The sequence below is a fragment of the Alosa pseudoharengus genome, unplaced genomic scaffold (assembly GCF_046254945.1).
Source record: "Alosa pseudoharengus isolate Yale_2024_CS ecotype anadromous, Long Island Sound unplaced genomic scaffold, YU_APseudo_1.1 YU_APseudo_1.1_scf_7, whole genome shotgun sequence".
Lineage (NCBI taxonomy): Eukaryota > Metazoa > Chordata > Actinopteri > Clupeiformes > Clupeidae > Alosa > Alosa pseudoharengus.
Window position 1 is genome coordinate 35,540,049 of NW_027468859.1, and position 18,330 is coordinate 35,558,378.

General features: G+C 42.1%; 1 protein-coding gene across 1 annotated transcript; it reads right to left on the bottom strand.

Annotated features, from left to right (window-relative positions):
- Positions 1 to 431: 431 nt before the first annotated feature.
- Positions 432 to 18,280, bottom strand: gnpat (glyceronephosphate O-acyltransferase). Its single transcript, XM_076273322.1, has 16 exons — positions 18,119 to 18,280; positions 17,499 to 17,690; positions 17,040 to 17,216; positions 14,851 to 14,980; positions 14,512 to 14,639; positions 14,319 to 14,394; positions 13,488 to 13,639; positions 12,976 to 13,106; positions 11,791 to 12,014; positions 6,201 to 6,455; positions 5,562 to 5,641; positions 4,868 to 5,008; positions 3,729 to 3,828; positions 3,166 to 3,259; positions 3,002 to 3,063; positions 432 to 1,994 (listed from the first exon to the last, which is right to left on the bottom strand). Exons 1-16 carry the CDS (start codon positions 18,140 to 18,142, stop codon positions 1,951 to 1,953), a joined length of 2,010 nt encoding a protein of 669 aa, XP_076129437.1. The 5' UTR covers positions 18,143 to 18,280; the 3' UTR covers positions 432 to 1,950.
- Positions 18,281 to 18,330: the final 50 nt, after the last annotated feature.

The window sequence follows — 18,330 nt, forward strand, 5'->3', positions numbered from 1 at the left end:
ATATGTGTGTGTGGAGTATACAGATTTATCATTGTTATGTACATGAAGAGTGTATCTACTGCATATTCCTTTACTTAGCCTACCTAAATAAACAAACAGTGTTTTGACAGTGGATCATGTAATGGGTGGACATGCTTGCTCACTTTGGTAAATTACTAAAAACAGACACATTTTCTACAAAAACACCTGGATATTGCAGCTGGACTAAGATAATGGCTGAGGACTTCATCTTGAACCAATGAAATAACAGGCCTGCCATCTAGTGGTCAGATCACGGAAACACAGCCACCTACACCACTGGGTGATATCGTCCTGCCCACTCAAGTCTTATTAGGGGTCTGTCTCGTCCATGTGCAATTTGTTTTACTGTGAGATGTCCATGAGTGGTGTGGGTCCATAATAGAAGCATAGAGGTAGAGGTCTAAGCAGCCTCTAAATGAATCAGGGAGGAGCCCAAATTTTTTATTGTGTAAAGCTTTAATGTCTGTTCATTCACAGCCTCATGAGTCTCACAAGCTCTTTACACAGACCACAGAAACGTAGTTAACGCTAGCATGTGATACTAAGGAAAAAGTGACCCAACGACACAACACATTAAACACACACACACACACACACAAACACTCACCACACACACACAGTATTGTCCAAGAAATTGACACAGGGCAAACTATTTGGAAAGGTTAAGCGTTTGTTCTTCGTTAGTGCTGGACCTTGTGAGGACTGAGGAGGCGTGTTAAAGTGGACCCTTCGCTTTGGCACAAGCCCTCGCAGTAGAGTGCTTTCCAAACCCTTGAAACCTGCCTACTAAACATCTCCATTTGACCTCAGCATTGGTAAACAGTGGTTCACATAATAAGTAACAGAAATTATTCAGTTACAAACAAAAATATGCCAACTAGCATGTAAAGCAAACACCAAAAAGGAAGCCACTTAAGAGAGAGCTCACACCAAGAATTTCTCTATTTTCTCCAAAAGGATTTCATTGAAGTCCTAACAAAGAAACATGTAGTTTCCAATTTGTCATCACAGAACACCGTCTTAATGTTCTGGAACATTTCATGTATAATTTCAGAAATAGCTTTCTTGAGCACAGCGGAGAACTGATGACATGTATGCTCAAACCAGAACACACCCCAGGCAGAGCTATGCGCCCCACCTTCTTCTTATCTTGTAAAATGCTATGATAAAAGCATTCCGAATATATCTCTCTAAACACAGACACAAGTTGTCACATAATGACAGTGAGGGGAATGTAAACACACTAAAGTAGTCTATTGGCATGATCGCTGCTTGGCTTGATTCATGTTACACGTGACTTCTTCCTGATCACCATAATTCTTCAATATTCACATAATTATTTAAGGTATTGAAAAAAGACTTCAAGTGACGTTATTTAAAAAAAAAAAGAAAGGCCATGATCTCTTTGCATTAATGCTAGGGGAAAACAGGTTTCAAAACGTCATGCAAACAAATAAATACAGTGTGCAAAAACTAAAAATCCCCTTTTTCTGAGTAAAAACAGGTCTGTCCCTTGTGTTCATGCCAACCTGCTTTGCCTCTGAACGTGTCGAGTCTCCGTGCATTTGGCAGCACACCAGCATGTTAAAGGAAACTGTTAGAGATATGCGTTAATTGCAAGCGTACATGTACAGGTGGAGCTAACTCTCCTGTACATTAATCGTCAAAGAGAAATGAGAACACAGGCAGTTTTTTGTCATCTACAAAAAGTGCGTCCCTGATGACGAGAATTCCTGTGAAGTCTCTTTGTACTGCACACACGCACACGCACACACACACACACAAGTTGATGACAAACAGTCTTTGTAGTTTGGAGAGAAAAAAATGGCGCAGTCCTGGAAAATTTGGCTTTATGCTAATGAAGGCATGGATCCAGCTCGCTTGCTCTCCAGAATCTCTGACTTCGGAGCGCTGGGAACAGCCAAGGGCTCACAGTCGGGCGAGGACAGGCTTCTGGGTCGGAATCTTACCCCCTGATTGACGGATGGAAAATAAATGAAAATAAATAAAAATAACATCAGACAGGATTAGAACAGCCCTCTGGTTCTACCCAAGCCGAGAGAACCGTGCCGATATCTGCTGTGTGTTCCTCATCAGCCGTATTAAAATAAACACAATTTCCGCTTAAGTGGGTCAGAGGTATGTGCTGAGAGAGAGAGAGAGAGAGAGAGAGAGAGAGAGAGAGAGAGAGAGAGAGAGAGGCGTTGCTGCTCTATGTAGGGCAACACACCGAGTTGTGTTGAGGTGTTTATATTTTTTTTCCATGGGAACACAGGCATGGGCGTTTGAAGGCAGGCAGAGAGACAGCCGACGCCAGCTCTGACACTCTGGGTGATGAGAATAGCAACATGAAGCGTTGTGTTATCCTCTCTGTCTCACAGCATCGGATCTGCGCCCGAGTAGCCCAGAAGCAGGAAGCTCTTCATCAAATATCATATACACAAATATATCTAAAGAGCTGAGGATCAAATCCCCTTCCTACTTGTTGAGGAAAATAACTTTTGAATTTATTATTTGCTCAACATGAGTCCTGCTCCACAGCTTAAGGCCAGAGACCATGGAGCTGAAACTCACAGGAAACACAACTGCATTAATCCTCTCAAATAATAAAAGGTTATATTTATTTTGGACTTGTCGATGCCACTGGTTCTTCTAATTATCGGCCATAAAGTACACTCAAATCCCCTAATATCATTTTGTGTAGATATGTCTTCGGTAAGACAGAAGACTGGCCCTTTGTAGACAATGGTAGGACGATGAGTTATCATCATTATAATCTATTATTACCAATATTATCATCTCACATGTTTACATTTGTCCAGATGCAACCAAGGGCAACAGTAATCACAAATCAATTGTTATTATTGGTCATTATAGGAAAGGTATGGACAAGTTACTAGTTACTATACCCATTATATGTTATGGTGAACTAGAGTTTCAAACATTTCATTGAAAATATGACAATTTTGCAAACGCTTACCTAAAGTGTCTTCCAGAGAGTTCACTGCAAGCTTGTTCACTTTGAGTACGACCTGATCAGGCCTGAAAGTGCATACATAAACATCCAGCATGACATGATGTTCTCTCTAACAGTGGTCACTCACAACTAAGGATTCAGGCTAACAGTTCTGCGGAGTCCCTTACGTTTTGACCTTCTTGACTGCGTTGAGCCTGAGCAGAGCGGCCAGGGCGTTCTTCTGTAGGTCAGAGGACAGCGCCTCGTAGCATCGCAGGCTGCCTGGGATGACCACCATAGAGAGAACAGCTATCAACACGTGCACTTCCACTCAAAACAGCTAGAGGGCAGTAGAATTTGCACTGGGTTCTTATAGACACTTACACCTTGTCAACCAACAATTAACTAGGTCCTACCTGGCATGTTCACAAATTTGGATTTGGTACAACAATGCTATATCATTACAAAATAATTCAAAGCATAATAAATAATAAGACGATACATTTCGCAGAATGGTGGTTATTGGATTCTTTAACAGATGCCTTCATCCCAAGTCATGAAAATATAAGGACTCTTTGCAGATTTGTCCCAGCAAGTCAGCACACACAAACACACACACACGCATGCATGTACACACACACATTACACACACACACGCATGCATGAACACACACACACACACACACACACATGCATGTACACACACACATTACACACACACACACACACACACACACACACACACACACACCTGCTAAGTGGAGCTTTACAGCAAAACTCCTAACAGCAGGGATGAACTGTCTCTCCGTGAGGTTGTCAGTGGCTTCTTCATAGAGGTATCGGCACACCACCTGTGTGCAGACACACACCCAAACACAAACACACAGGTTGACACACAAACACACAGGTTGACACACAAACACACAGGTTGACACACAAACACACACGTTGACACGCAAACACAGAACAAAAACAACACTGAGAAAAGTAGTGCGTTTGTGGAGTTCAATACTAACAGCAGCATCATCCCTGCAGGGTGTTGTCTGAAAGGAACATGCCAATATTTTGGGAAATCAGCTTATTCGGTATCTCCCCCAGAGTTAGAGAAGATGAAACACACCCTTCACGCCTCCGTGTGTGTACATGCTTAGAAAATGCTGCGTCTCATTTTACATTGGAATATGTACACACGGTAATTATACTAGTCACAACATGAAAAATACATGTAATAATGTTAGAGTTTTGTAAATACATCTAATAATGTTAGAGTTTTGTCACTTTTGGGAGATATAGTTGGTTCTGCCCACCTCAATGAGCTATGCTAAACTAGACTAACGGTAGGTGCGGTAGCTATGCTAAGCTAGGCTAACGGTAGGTACGGTAGCTATGCTAAACTAGGCTAACGGTAGGTGCGGTAGCTATGCTAAGCTAGGCTAACGGTAGGAGCGTCAGACTGACTTACAGCACACACAGAGACAAGAAGGGTATGTTATCATCTAACTCTGGGGGAGATGACAGATAAGCTAATTAACCAACATGCTGCTGTGTTGCTTTAAAAGGGCACCCACCTTTCTTAAAATAACAGCTTTTGTGCATCATTAAAGGGACTTAACCAAAAGCCTCATGTGTAATCTGGACAATAGGCCATTACATTACTGCTGACTATTATGACCACTGGCTGCCAACAATTGAAAATATTGACTGATCATCAAAACCAAACTGCCACTACTTCCACTCCAATGCTCACCATAATGCAGAGTTCTGACAGGATATTTGAAGCCAAGTCTCTGTTAAAAGTCTTGCTCTATTCATGGCTAACATGGTGAGTGGGTGAGTGTTTCTCGTGAACCCTCCAAAGCTTAAATCAAACGTGGGCCAACAGAAGCATACCTGGTATCCCTGTAGGAAAGGCTCTAGTATGGCACAGAGGAAGGGCAGGGTGGCTTGGCCTGTTTCCATGCTCACAATGCCCTGTTGTAGCATCTGCACCGCCCCGCACTTCATTAGCAAGTAGCATGCCTCGTCAAAGTCCTGTGAAAAGAACACACACACACAAACACACGCACGCACGCACACACACACACACACACACACACCACACCACACACACACACACATGCACACACACACACACACACACATAGAAGCTGAAGGCTCTTTAATCCCCCATGGGAGTAGCTAGTGTTCCACGGTCTGCTGCACTCTAATCTAAAGTGTTGCTACAGAGGGTTTCTCCATCAACAGAAACAGCCCATACGTGGAGCGCAGTACGCCTAATAACTACTGGACACTACTAACTACTGGTACTACTGGGGTTATTTGGAGACGACAAATCACCACAAACTTCAAAGAGGTATCCATCAGCCATGGGAACACACACAAACACACCACTCAGCTTGACCATTTTGTTTTTAGTATCCAACCAAACGTGAACTCCTCTGTTGCCAAAATAGGGGAAGAAAACAGCAACCGGTCAATGACAAGCACATTCAGCTGGAAATGCACCAGGCACACGCAAGCGTTCATACCCTGCCTTGACACTGTGAGGGTTTCGCTAACGATAGAGTGGGTTGGGGTCGCTCACCTGCACGGCCTCTCCGGGACAAAGGATGAACTCGTTAGAGAACATGTTCCGCAGGAAGCTGAAGCAGTTGTAGACCTCTTCTACAGTGGGGAAAAAGCGGCACTTCAGAAGAGTAGATGACATGACAGCCATGATGCAATCATGAGCTCAGCTTCACTACACATTTTCCATCAAGAAGACAGACCATGACAGACAATGCCAGACAAAATAGATAAATACTTTAGGGCAAAACTTTTTTTTTCCTTCTTTATACTGTTGATCAGTTCCACTTTCCTCCGCCAATGTGCAATTGTTGTGTGTGTGCACATGTGTGTATTTGTGTGTGTGTGTGTGTGTGTGTGTGTGTGTGTGTGTGCAGTAGTAGTAGTACACCGCTAATTCAGTGACCCACAAGTGTATTTCACACTTAAATTTCAGAAAAGTGAAAGATCACCACAAACTGGTGGATTGCTTCATCAGGTTCACTTTCACTTTTCTGAATGTTACTGACGACTGCACATTACCAGCACCTGGAAATCAGAAGCCTGTGCATAGGGACTTGATCCTTTTTTGTATTTCACACTTCATGTGATACATTGACAGATAGCTCCTCCATTTGAACTATGACCTTCAGCCCACCGTCCGGCCCGCGCGGCTTACCTTTCCTGGAGGAGGCGGCGGCCTGCATAGCCACGGCGAGGAGTGCCGGCCGCAGGAAGACGTGCAGGATCTGGTTCCTGTAGGAGGCGCAGGAGAGCGCGCTGACCGCCTGCTCGAACAGCGTCGCCTCCGGGCTCTCCGCGCTCGCACCCGTCGGCTGCCCCGCCTGCAGACGCACCTGCCCCCCGCTCACGCTCACCAGGTTACGGTGCAGGGACAGGCTGGACGACACCACCTTACTGCCGGAACTGTGCTCTAGGTGGAGAACGTGAGAGACACACGTCAGAAGGACACACTGGAACTGTGCTCTAGGTGGAGAACGTGAGGAACATACATCGGAAGGACACATCGGAACTGTGCTCTAGGTGGAGAACGTGAGAGACACACATCGGAACTGTGCTCTAGGTGGAGAACGTGAGGGACACACGTCGGAAGGACACACTGGACGTTACTGAAATATGCATACACTGTAATATGCCACTCTGCAGCACTGACTAAACACTATCAAACTGGTCAAATGGAACTGGTCAACAACAGCACTGAGGGATGTGTCCAGGAACAACTGAGCGGAGAAAGTGAAAAGACTCTGCTCATGCATTTGTTCATTTTGGTTCATTGTTTATTTTGTCTGTGACATACTGTCCAGAGATCTTATATATCATCAGATTTCATCAAATATCTACAGAGCCCCTGATGGGACATGTGCGCACCAGAAACGTACAACAACAAAAATGTGCCCATGTTCTCTTAAGGGCTTTGAGTTTCTAGTGTGCACACACATGTTCTGGTACACACGCAAAACTGTCTGGTGGTGCGCATCAGAAAAAAATAAATAAATAAATAACATTTTGGCACATGTCCCTTTAGGGCTCTGTATATTTCCAAAGGACACAAGCCAAAATCCTATTTATACCAACTGAGCCATATAAAGATAAAATGAGACTATGTGAGGAACAAGGCAAAGAGTGTAAGATCGAGGCATGAGTAGAGGAAGGCTGGTCTGGGCCGATGTGGAGCAGGTAAAGGTGGATGCCTACGTCTGAATGGCCTATGTGACAAATACAGAAGAGATTTCACACACTGTCCACACACTTTTTGACATTACTGTCAAGGTAATGTAGTAAGGCAGTAACTACCTTTTTCAGCTGTCAACTAACCCTGACCACAAACCCCCAACTCCAAATCTAAGGCTTTTTTTTTTTTGCAAAATGTCAGTGTCTTAACCTCCTAAACTGTTCCTTTTAACTTCAAAATTAGAAATATGCAAAAAATTTGACAAAAAAATGATATTTAAAAGGTAGCTCAATCATGTGGAAGATTGCCTATGTTAAGCTGTGCTGTATTATTGTGATATGCAAGTAATATTAAAAGTTGCTGCAAATGAACTACATTTTATTGAAATCAGAGCAACACTGACATGACAACAATGACAACAATCTCAAAAAAAGCACAAAGTGTTCAACAATCCCTCATTTCTGATGCTCAGCAGCCAGTGTTGACTTTTTGCAGTCTGGATAGATCCGTCAGTGATCTTCCATTCTAATAGATGGCAGATTTGATCCAACTAATTCTGGTATGGTGGAACCAGTCAAATAAACTTCACTTCTTGTTTTTGCCATGATTTTGCTCGTGGTACACAACACAACTGCAAGCAAAGCTGAGCAAGGAATGGTGAAGGTGCCTTTTCCTCATACAGTTTTGTAGTACATATTTGGGGTTCCGTGGATACAATTGTTTGAATGTTTTAATGAACATACATATTTAGGAATATATGGTGCATTAGATGCTTTTATGGAGATTGTTTTGGAATTTTACTAGCCAGTTACAATACCAATTCAAATTCCAATCAACAGAAGCCTATACAATACAATACCAATTCATCTGTTTTTATGAAAATCATCAAACAGAAAATCATCTGAAAGTTTAAAGCAATTGAGCTACCAGTAATTATTATGTTACTACCATAAAAATTGGCCTGCTGTATTTTCTTATATAAAGGAACAATTTGAAGGGTTAAGAGTATGACAATTAGAGACTTGCAAGTGTGTGTCTGGATGTGTGTGTGCGTGTGCGTGTGCGTGTGCGTGCGCGCAAGTGTGTGTCTGGGTGTGTGTGTGTGTGTGTGCGTGTGCGTGCGTGCAAGTGTGTGTCTGGGTGTGTGTGTGTGTGTGTGCGTGTGCGTGTGCGTGTGCGTGTGCGTGTGCGTGCGCGTGCGTGCAAGTGTGTGTCTGGGTGTGTGTGTGCGTGTGCGTGTGCGTGTGCGTGCGTGCAAGTGTGTGTCTGGGTGTGTGTGTGTGTGTGCGTGTGCGTGTGCGTGTGCGTGTGCGTGTGCGTGTGCGTGTGCGTGCGTGCAAGTGTGTGTCTGGGTGAGTGTGTGTGTGTGCGTGTGCGTGTGCGTGTGCGTGTGCGTGTGCGTGTGCGTGCGTGCAAGTGTGTGTCTGGGTGTGTGTGTGTGTGTGCGTGTGCGTGCGTGCAAGTGTGTGTCTGGGTGTGTGTGTGTGTGTGCGTGTGCGTGTGCGTGTGCGTGTGCGTGTGCGTGCGTGCAAGTGTGTGTCTGGGTGTGTATGTGTCCGGGTATGTGTAGTTGTGTGTGTCTGTGTGTGTGTGTGTGTGTGGTGGGGGGTAATGCGTGTGTCTGAGAATGTGTAGTGGTGTGTGTGTGTGTGTCGGGGGGGGGGAGGTTTAGTTATGTGTAGTTGTTTGTGTGTGTGTGTGGGGGGTAGTTATGTTTGTGTGTGTGTGTGTGTGTGTGGGGTAGGTATGTTTGCGTGTCTGTGTGTGTGTGTGTGTGGGGGGGGGGGGGTAGTTATGTTTGTGTCCGTGTGTGGGTGCACACACACACAAACATAACTACCCCCCACACACACACACAAACAACTACACATAACTAAACCTCCCCCCCCCGACACACACACACACCACTACACATTCTCAGACACACGCATTACCCCCCACCACACACACACACACACACACACACACACCAGGGTGGTCCTTATTTTTCAACTTTTGAAAGTTCATGCTCTCACCCCACAAATATGTTTGAATAAATAAAAAAAATAATTGGGCAAAATTGTATCAATATTAATCAATATTTAGAGGTTGCTCAAGACCTTTGAAGTTTAACACATACTGTGCAGTGTGCATATTCCGGATTATTTGCGTATTATGTGATGCATTGTGCTAGGATGTATAGTTGTTTAATAATATATGCTTATGGCAGCAATGGACTTATTTGACCATGCAGTCAATGTGTATTGATTATTGGTGACCACATTAAAATGGGAATTCCATATTGTCCACGCACATTTGCAATGCGTATTTGCTGATCTCATCTGCTGATTCCGGTATTTTCCAATAATATGCTGTTGTGAGCAATTCATAGCAACTCCTGTTTTAGTTGTGATATGTCTTTCAAGGCATCAATGTGAATGAAGCACAATAGACAATATACACTGAGACAATGGCTGAAGCAACACGAAGCAAATCCGCTATATCGCTATTCATGGGTTTCATCAGGTCCCTTTCCACAGGTGTACAATCATGCACCTTGATTATGAATGCAGACTGCATGGTGCTTGATTAATACACCTGTGTAAAGGGACCTGATGAAACCCATGAATATGGTTACTTGGATCAGAAGAGACTGAAATAACTGGAACAAAGTTACCCTTCAAGAAGCAGGTTTTATGTTTGTTGTAATATCCCCATAAAACATTGAAAAAAAACTTGCGGTGATCAAAGAAGTCTTGGTATTCTAGGACAAGGCTAGGATTCCCGTTCCTCCCCAACATGCCATAAAACAACTGGAAACACTTCACGACAAGTGGCAGAAGCTGAAGAAAAATGCCAAGAGAACTTCTGAGACTCAGCAGTGCAATGTATAGGCTTTCATAGACCAGTTGGGAGACCTGTTTGATATTGCACATCAAGATGCACTCATTCTTCTCAAGAATCCAGAAGATGGAGACTTTCTCCCGGCCCAAAGAGAAAGAGGACGTCCCGGGTGTACAACTGTACAATATGATGATAAAACTTAAATCTGTCACTTTGGCCTTTGGCCTTGGACACTGACTGGATCTGCTCCTTGTTATTTTAATTCAATGATCAAGATATACTTTCCCAACTGCCCATTGCGGTCTTCTGATGAGCGTCTGTTATGTCGACCAGTCATAAACACTAGGTCAAATTCAAGACTCTTTATCTGAGTGGTTCCATGTTGGTGGAATGAGTTGCCCAGTGGTCTCCGTTCCTGTGATAGTTTTGGGTCATTTAAAAGGGGTCTAAAGGCATATCTGTTCAACATGCACTTAGTTCATTAAGCGCTTCTTATGCATTATAGTTTGTAAAATATTGTTTTATTTCCATTAGGCTGTTGATTAATTTGACATTGTTGTTTATTATTGATATTCCCTTTAATGTAGTCTTACCATGCTATTGTTTTTATATTATTGATTGAATGGACATTATTGTTTATTATTGCTTTTTTTTCCCCTCATTTTCATTGTTTATTTCATTAGGCTATTGATTTAATTGACATTGTTTATTATTGCTATTCTCCTTTATATTATTATAGTCTGACCAACAAATAATATTGCATTTTATTTTGTTGTGCGTTCTTAAATGGTACAATGTCTGCAAAAATGAGCGATTCCGGAAATATTCAAAGGCCTTGAGCTACCTCTAGATATTGTAGGAACAATTCAAAATTTTGCACAGTGTGTTTTTATTGATATCCTAACACATTTAGGGGGTGAGAGTTGAACATTTCCAAAAAAATTTTTTTTACCCCATATAAGGACCACCCTAACACACACACACACACACAGACACAACTACACATACCCGGACACATATACACCCAGACACACACTTGCACGCACGCACACGCACACGCACACGCACACGCACACACACCCAGACACACACTTGCACCTGCACGCACGCACACACACACACACACACACACCCAGACACACACTTGCACCCGCACGCTCGCACGCACACGCACACACACACACACACACACACACACAAGTTCGTGAGAAAGCCGCTCCTCAGGGTGCCTGAGCACGTCACGTCTCACACATGTCATTGAGCACGTCACGTCTCACACATGTCATTGTTCTGATGGCGAGTGGGGGATGTCACATCTGATCAGATCATGGCTGACGAGCGTGCGTGCCCAGCAATACCCTGTCACACACACTGATCCTATACCATCGAAGTCTGACTCACACTAAAGGTATGCTAAGGACACAGGCTGTCTCCTTACTATTCTTACTGCCGCTGTTAGTCTTGTTACATGATACACAGTTATGACTCATTTGACACAAATACACTATGCAAAAAATAATTTAAAAAAGAAATGAAAAACATGTCAGAATTGTGGTCACATACTATACTGACAAGCAGACAAAGTTACATGGCACTCAGAAAATAATGTCAAATTAAATTAAATTTAAACCCAGTGTATTCCACAAAAGACGAAACGTGATCCAAAATGCAGTTCAACTAAGGAGCTGGTTAGCCAACATCCTTTCAACATGAGGCCATGAAGCCATGAGCAGAGCCAAGCAAACTTCCTTACCTGGCCAGTCGAGAAAGGCTCCAAAGGATCGCGCCAGATCCCTTAGCCAAACAGTCTGCTCTACGAGCTGGGAGAGTTCCATCCCCTCCAGATTCTGCATGAGGAACGTGGCGATCAGAACCCAGGGCTTTAGAACCATGTTCTCCTCCTGCAGGCGCACCAGCTGATATGCAGCGTCGTTCACAAAGCTCTGGATACCATTAGCCGGCTTCTTAGGAATATGTCTGATCAAACACAGAGAACAAAGCCATCAAGGACCACTGCATTGTCATAACTGTTGCACAGAGTCATTTGTCCACTTTGATATTAATTACACCACGTCAATAGGGTAATTAATTAATGAATTCATACGGTATATATATATATAGTATTTGTTTATTTTCATTATTAATATTTGATATTGCTATTATTACTATTTTGAATCATATTCTGTAAGTGACTTTGGACAAAAGTGTCTGCTAAATACCATAACCCATAACCACAAAATAAAAAAAGCGTCTGCTAAATACCATAACCCATAACCACAAAATAAAAAAAGCGTCTGCTAAATACCATAACCACAAAATAAAAAACGTCTGCTAAATACCATAACCCATAACCACAAAATAAAAAAAGCGTCTGCTAAATACCATAACCCATAACCACAAAATAAAAAACGTCTGCTAAATACCATAACCCATAACCACAAAATAAAAAAAGCGTCTGCTAAATACCATAACCCATAACCACAAAATAAAAAAAGCGTCTGCTAAATACCATAACCACAAAATAAAAAACGTCTGCTAAATACCATAACCCATAACCACAAAATAAAAAAAGCGTCTGCTAAATACCATAACCCATAACCACAAAATAAAAAACGTCTGCTAAATACCATAACCCATAACCACAAAATAAAAAAAGCGTCTGCTAAATACCATAACCCATAACCACAAAATAAAAAAAGCGTCAGCTAAATACCATAACCCATAACCACAAAATAAAAAACGTCTGCTAAATACCATAACCCATAACCACAAAATAAAAAAAGCGTCTGCTAAATACCATAACCCATAACCACAAAATAAAAAAGGGCTGCTTGTCTGCAACCACTGCTACACCAACTTAAAAAATAACTTTGGCCCCCAAAGGCCTAAGAGGAGCTGGTGGCATGGTGATAATAATGTGTGAACAGTGATAACTCACCTTGGCACAAGGTTGTACTGCGAGCGGTTAATGCGGCCTTGGGCCAGACTGCGAACTGACACTGGTTGTCCAAAATACACATGCATGCTACCATAGTCTTCACTTAAGACCTTCCTCGCTTTCAAAAGACCCTGAGGCAAAAGAAATACAAAATCCCATCCATGGGATGAGAAGTCATCTGAAATGATGTGATGTAATCATGCAACATTACGCCACATGATGAAAGTTCTAAGTTTCAAGTTCTAAGTTCTACGTTTCAAATGTGTTGCTGAAAAACTTTCCAGGCAGCGCAACTAAATTCAAAAAACATTTGGTGAACTGACACAAGTTTTTTTTTTGTTGTTGTACAAAACAGATTGAACATACATAGCTCCACTCAAAGTTAGATTTGTTTTCCCCTAGCAGTGCTTTTCACACCATGTTTACAGCTTTCACACAGTATGGAGAGACGCGCAGAGAAGGCTGATGTGCACAACAAGGTGGTGTCAATCATGCAGACATGCCCGTCTCACCGAGGTGGATTCCTTGGGCTTGGGCACGCCGAGCAGCTCGCGGGCATACAGCGCCTCCTCAAGCACCCGCTCGTAGCTGATGCTGACGGGCACCAGGCTGACGTCAAACACCTCGCCTTTGAAGAAGGGCTCCATCACAATATTCAACAGGCCTGGATTAGAAAAAAAAGAGCAGGATTTCACAAAGGGAAGGAGAGAATGTGTGTGTATGTGTGGAAGAGAGAGAGAAAGAGAGAACAAGAGAGAGAGGGAAATACATTACAACAGAAAGAGAAAGAGGGAAGAAACCGTGAGGAAAACAAAAAGAAAAAGGAGAAGAAAGAGAGGAGACAGGGCAATGTGAGAGAGGAACATTGCCCAGACAGCGGCTTACATTTTCATAAACGTTCATTTAAAGATGGATCACTTTGACAGATGCAAAGCCACATGACAACAACACTAACTTTGTTACAGTGATTTTCTTCACGAATAATCTGAGGGATTTAAATCACTTTGTGACAAATCATACAGCCCAACTGTTTCAGATTTTTTTTTTTTTTTTTGGTGAAAAGGTCCCTGGCACATTTCACCAAACTAGGCAGCCAGAAAATCTGATGATTGCAGCAGAAATGCAATTCTCTGTCAACCTGGCGTCTATTTCCAGAGCCATAGAAACGACAAGAGCAATAACAGGAGCGTCTGGCTTTGCATACTAAAAGGTTTCGTTTGGACCTCTTACTAACACAATGACCAGCCGCACACACAAAAAAAACTAAAAGGTTCTCCAAAGTTTTCAGTTATTGCTTTTAACCTACGAACAAACACAAAAAAATCCATGTAATACTGCATTACCTGTCTTTGGTGTTAGTGATTTTGATGTGCGGCTTCTTGTGCCTTCTAAGAAGAATTCAATTGGAGCGTAACCATTCTGGACAAATGGGAACACAAACAATAAAAGTAGATATTAGATGCAGGACATGCAATAACTGGACGAGAAAAATGTCAACAAAATGGTTGGGGGAAGGATTTAAACGGCATCCCTCACCCTGAGCATTGTCTTGACATATTCAGAGAACACAGCCCAGTAAAGCTTGTCTCCACCAAAGGATCGGCGGATAAAAAAGGCTCCTGACATGCGTAGCATTTCCCCAACAAACTTCATTCCCATAAAATCTGCATGGATCACAAAAATCTATTAATTCACAATTGATGGGTTAATTAATTCATTCATTAATTACGATTAGGTAGATTTCTTTTGTCCACAGAAATGTATTTTATACAATTCGTTTAATTTCAATCTTGTCTACTGTGATCTCTGATCTATGCGATGTGTTAATGGTAACATGCTTTATCTGCAATGTTTTCATGATCCTCTATAACATACCCATTCCTGCAGCAATGACCGGCAGCGTGAGGTCATACGTGTACAAGATGTATGACATCATGAGGAAGTCCATATATGAGCGGTGGCTGGGCAGAAGCACCACCGGATGTTCATGTATAGCCTGTTGAAGCTGTCAATCACAGAGAAAAGATCACCTTGAAATGGGTATACGCTCCAGTGAGTTTTATTTCAGAATCTATTTGAAATGGGTATACGCTCCAGTGAGTTTTATTTCAGGATCTATTTGAAATGGGTATACGCTCCAGTGAGTTTTATTTCAGGATCTATTTGAAATGGGTATACGCTCCAGTGAGTTTTATTTCAGGATCTATTTGAAATGGGTATACGCTCCAGTGAGTTTTATTTCAGAATCTATTTGAAATGGGTATACGCTCCAGTGAGTTTTATTTCAGAATCTATTTTTCATTTGTGGTAAGCTATAGCAGCACAGTGATGGGTGTCAGAAGTTTTTCTCATGACTTCTGGTACAGTATGTGTTACAGAACACCGGGCTAGAAAAGAAAACCAAAGACTTGGTATATTCTTGGCTTGATGTTTTGGAGGTGACTACACTATAGCATATCCACTATAGCCTTGGACAACACTCACTCACTACAAAGCCAAGACTGTCTTCTTCCTTCAGGCCAGAAGTACAGATCTCTCACCTTCAGGACTAAAAGAGCCATGTCAAGCTTTGTGCCTGCATCCATCAGACTTATGAATGTTTGAAAAAACAAATTCTGTATATATTTTTTATTTGTATGTTTGTATGTGTATTTATGTATGTATATGTATGCACTAAAGCTTTTCACACATGAAGTTCCTAACAGAAAAATAAAGTCCTAATTTGAATATTCTACTCCATATTAAGGAACCATGTAAGTGCATGTAGCACAATGGAATACTCAGACCTGCCAACCCAGAACAGATATTATGAGTACAACTTCTTCAGCTCATCTTGGTGTAGATGGCCAAATATCAGCGCAACAAATAAATATATTTTGGATAGTTGACTCATTTATTAATGTCAACTATCTAAATTTATGCTGAGCGTGCAACTGAAAATAATATTTTTTTCCAGTATACTGCATGCTCACACTTTTTGGGTACATGTAAATAAACAAACTAAGAAATTTCATCTTTCCTGTACTGTATATTTGAAACATTATATATCTACATAACGTTTAATTTTCTATATATACTATAATTTCAAACATTGCTCCCTCTTCATGCCCCCAGAGTGTAGCACTGTAGCTGCCTGGTAGCACTAGTTGTTGGCTGCAGAAATTCAAACTAGGCAGAACCAACTGTTTTTTGGGGGTTTTTTGTCCCGAAAGTACTGAAATACACAAAATGAAATACATGTGTTCTTATTAGTCTTTACACATCAGGGACAACAATCATTGAAATGAAAAATCAATCTCTGACTGCACATTTTCGTCCTAGGTGTGTAATGTGTGTAAGACTACGGTAATAAGAACACAAATATTTAATCACCTACATTTGTCTTTGTGCCATTATTTAATCCGAAAATTCAGACTTGGTATGAAAGAGCCTTAACACCCAGTCACACCCTTACTGTGAAACAGAATCTTTCTGATTCCATTCTGGAGGTGTCCTGGTCCTGGGCCGTGGCCTACTGGTTAGGGCTTCGGGTTTGTAACCAAAGGGTTTGCCGGTTCGATCCCCGACCCAGTAGGAAAAAATGTGGGCGGGGGAAGTGGTTGAGCACTGCATTGCGCATGCCCACATCCACGGCTGAAGTGCCCTTGAGCAAGGCACCTAACCCCACACTGCTCCCCGAGCGGCACTGTAGCAGGCAGCTCACTACTCCGGGTTAGTGTGTGCTTCACCTCACTGTGTGCTGTGTATGTTTCACTAATTCATGGATTGGGATAAATGCAGAGACCAAATTTCCCTCATGGGATCAAAAGAGTATATATACTTATACTATATATATATATTCAATATAGACACCCATGAAGGAAGGTGCCTACTTGACAACCCCGGTGAAATGCTCTTGAAGGCTGTTCTGTTGATGATGTTTCTGCCCACAAAGGTTGATGTGTAAGATTTAGTTTTTGACGGTAAAAGCTTGGTTGTAGATTGGCCGGTATGGGAAATCTCCTACCTATAGCTCTAGGAATTTAACATTTCTCCTGTGTATATTTGAAAACGTAAATGCCCACCCTCTGGATGCCCTCCTCGTTGACACAGACGCTGCGGAACAGGCTCTTGAAGGCCTTGCTGAGGGTGAATGCAAAGAATCGGACGGTGCTGAGCTGCAGTCGGTGGGCCATCTCCTCCAAGATGGCTGCCGCCTCCTCCTGGACCAGCTCCACAGGCTCGCCTGACTCCGCACACACCTGGCACACAGAAACAGCTCAGGAAGGCAGGAAACACACAGGTACAGCAATGTAGCATTACTGACTGTAATGTCACCACTGCTAAATGTAAAGATGTAATTTCATCACTGCTGAATGACAGCAATTATTTCATGGAATTAATATGAATTGACAGGTCAGACATCAGTTAATATAAGTGTCATATGATATTATTGTAAAACCTCTTCTACCCGCAAATACCTTAAATGCCTTGTAGGTTTAACAGTGGCTATGGATACACCACATCATAAGTTGATATGTTACCTGATTAATTACATATTGGAGAGGATCCGACTGCAGGACAATGTTCTTTAGCATACTGGGTTTACATGGGTTGAGGCTCTTGTAGAGCACGGGGGTGTAGCACTTGAATGCATATCGTAAATCACTTGAGTTCCTCCGTTCTTCTAAAACGTCTTCAAAGTCATCTCTCTTCTTCAGAACAGGATCTCTTTGCTTCAGAGGAAAATAACAGACTTAACGTTACCAAAACTGACTTGTAGGGGCATTCTAGAATTTGCAAATAAACCTATATCTTGCAAATACTGTGTGGTAGATTATCAGATGTAAAACTAAATCAATGCCGACCTATCAACCAATTGAAGTTTGCATACAGTTAGCACATAGTAAAATGAGCTTTCTGACAGTTTTGTTTTGTCCAAAATCGTATCTTAACAGTTATCATTTCAATCATTTTCAGATTACTTTCTTACAAAGGAACTTGATCATATGGGCACATCGTGGAAAGGTCTCCAGGATAACCAACTGGCGAATGATAGCCTACTATAACTACATCACAATTTTGAAGTTGATGACAGATAAGTTAGCCAATGTTAGCGTGCTAGCGAATGCCATGTATATTTAGGTCCAACAATGACACTTACCGAGTACAATGATTTAGATGCCATTTCTTGTTAGACCGGTGCAAAACATTAAATATGCATTGGCATATTAAAAGTAAACCAAGGGAGAACGTTGTTGTTTTTTTTACAGTTACACAATCAATGCAAACATAATTCACATGGGCGGGGGTGTTTACTTAGGCGTTTGCTACTTCCTCAAACTGTGGACAGACGGTGGCCGAAAAGTGTCATCC

Excerpts from the sequence above, each read along its gene's own strand:
- gnpat (XM_076273322.1), bottom strand. The coding sequence starts at position 18,142 with ATGGCATCTAAATCATTGTACTCG. Across the intron at positions 12,015-12,975 it reads CAGTACAACCTTGTGCCAAG|ACATATTCCTAAGAAGCCGG; the intron begins GTGAGTTATCAC and ends GTGTTTGATCAG. Across the intron at positions 6,456-11,790 it reads AGCCTTTCTCGACTGGCCAG|AGCACAGTTCCGGCAGTAAG; the intron begins GTAAGGAAGTTT and ends TTCTCCACCTAG.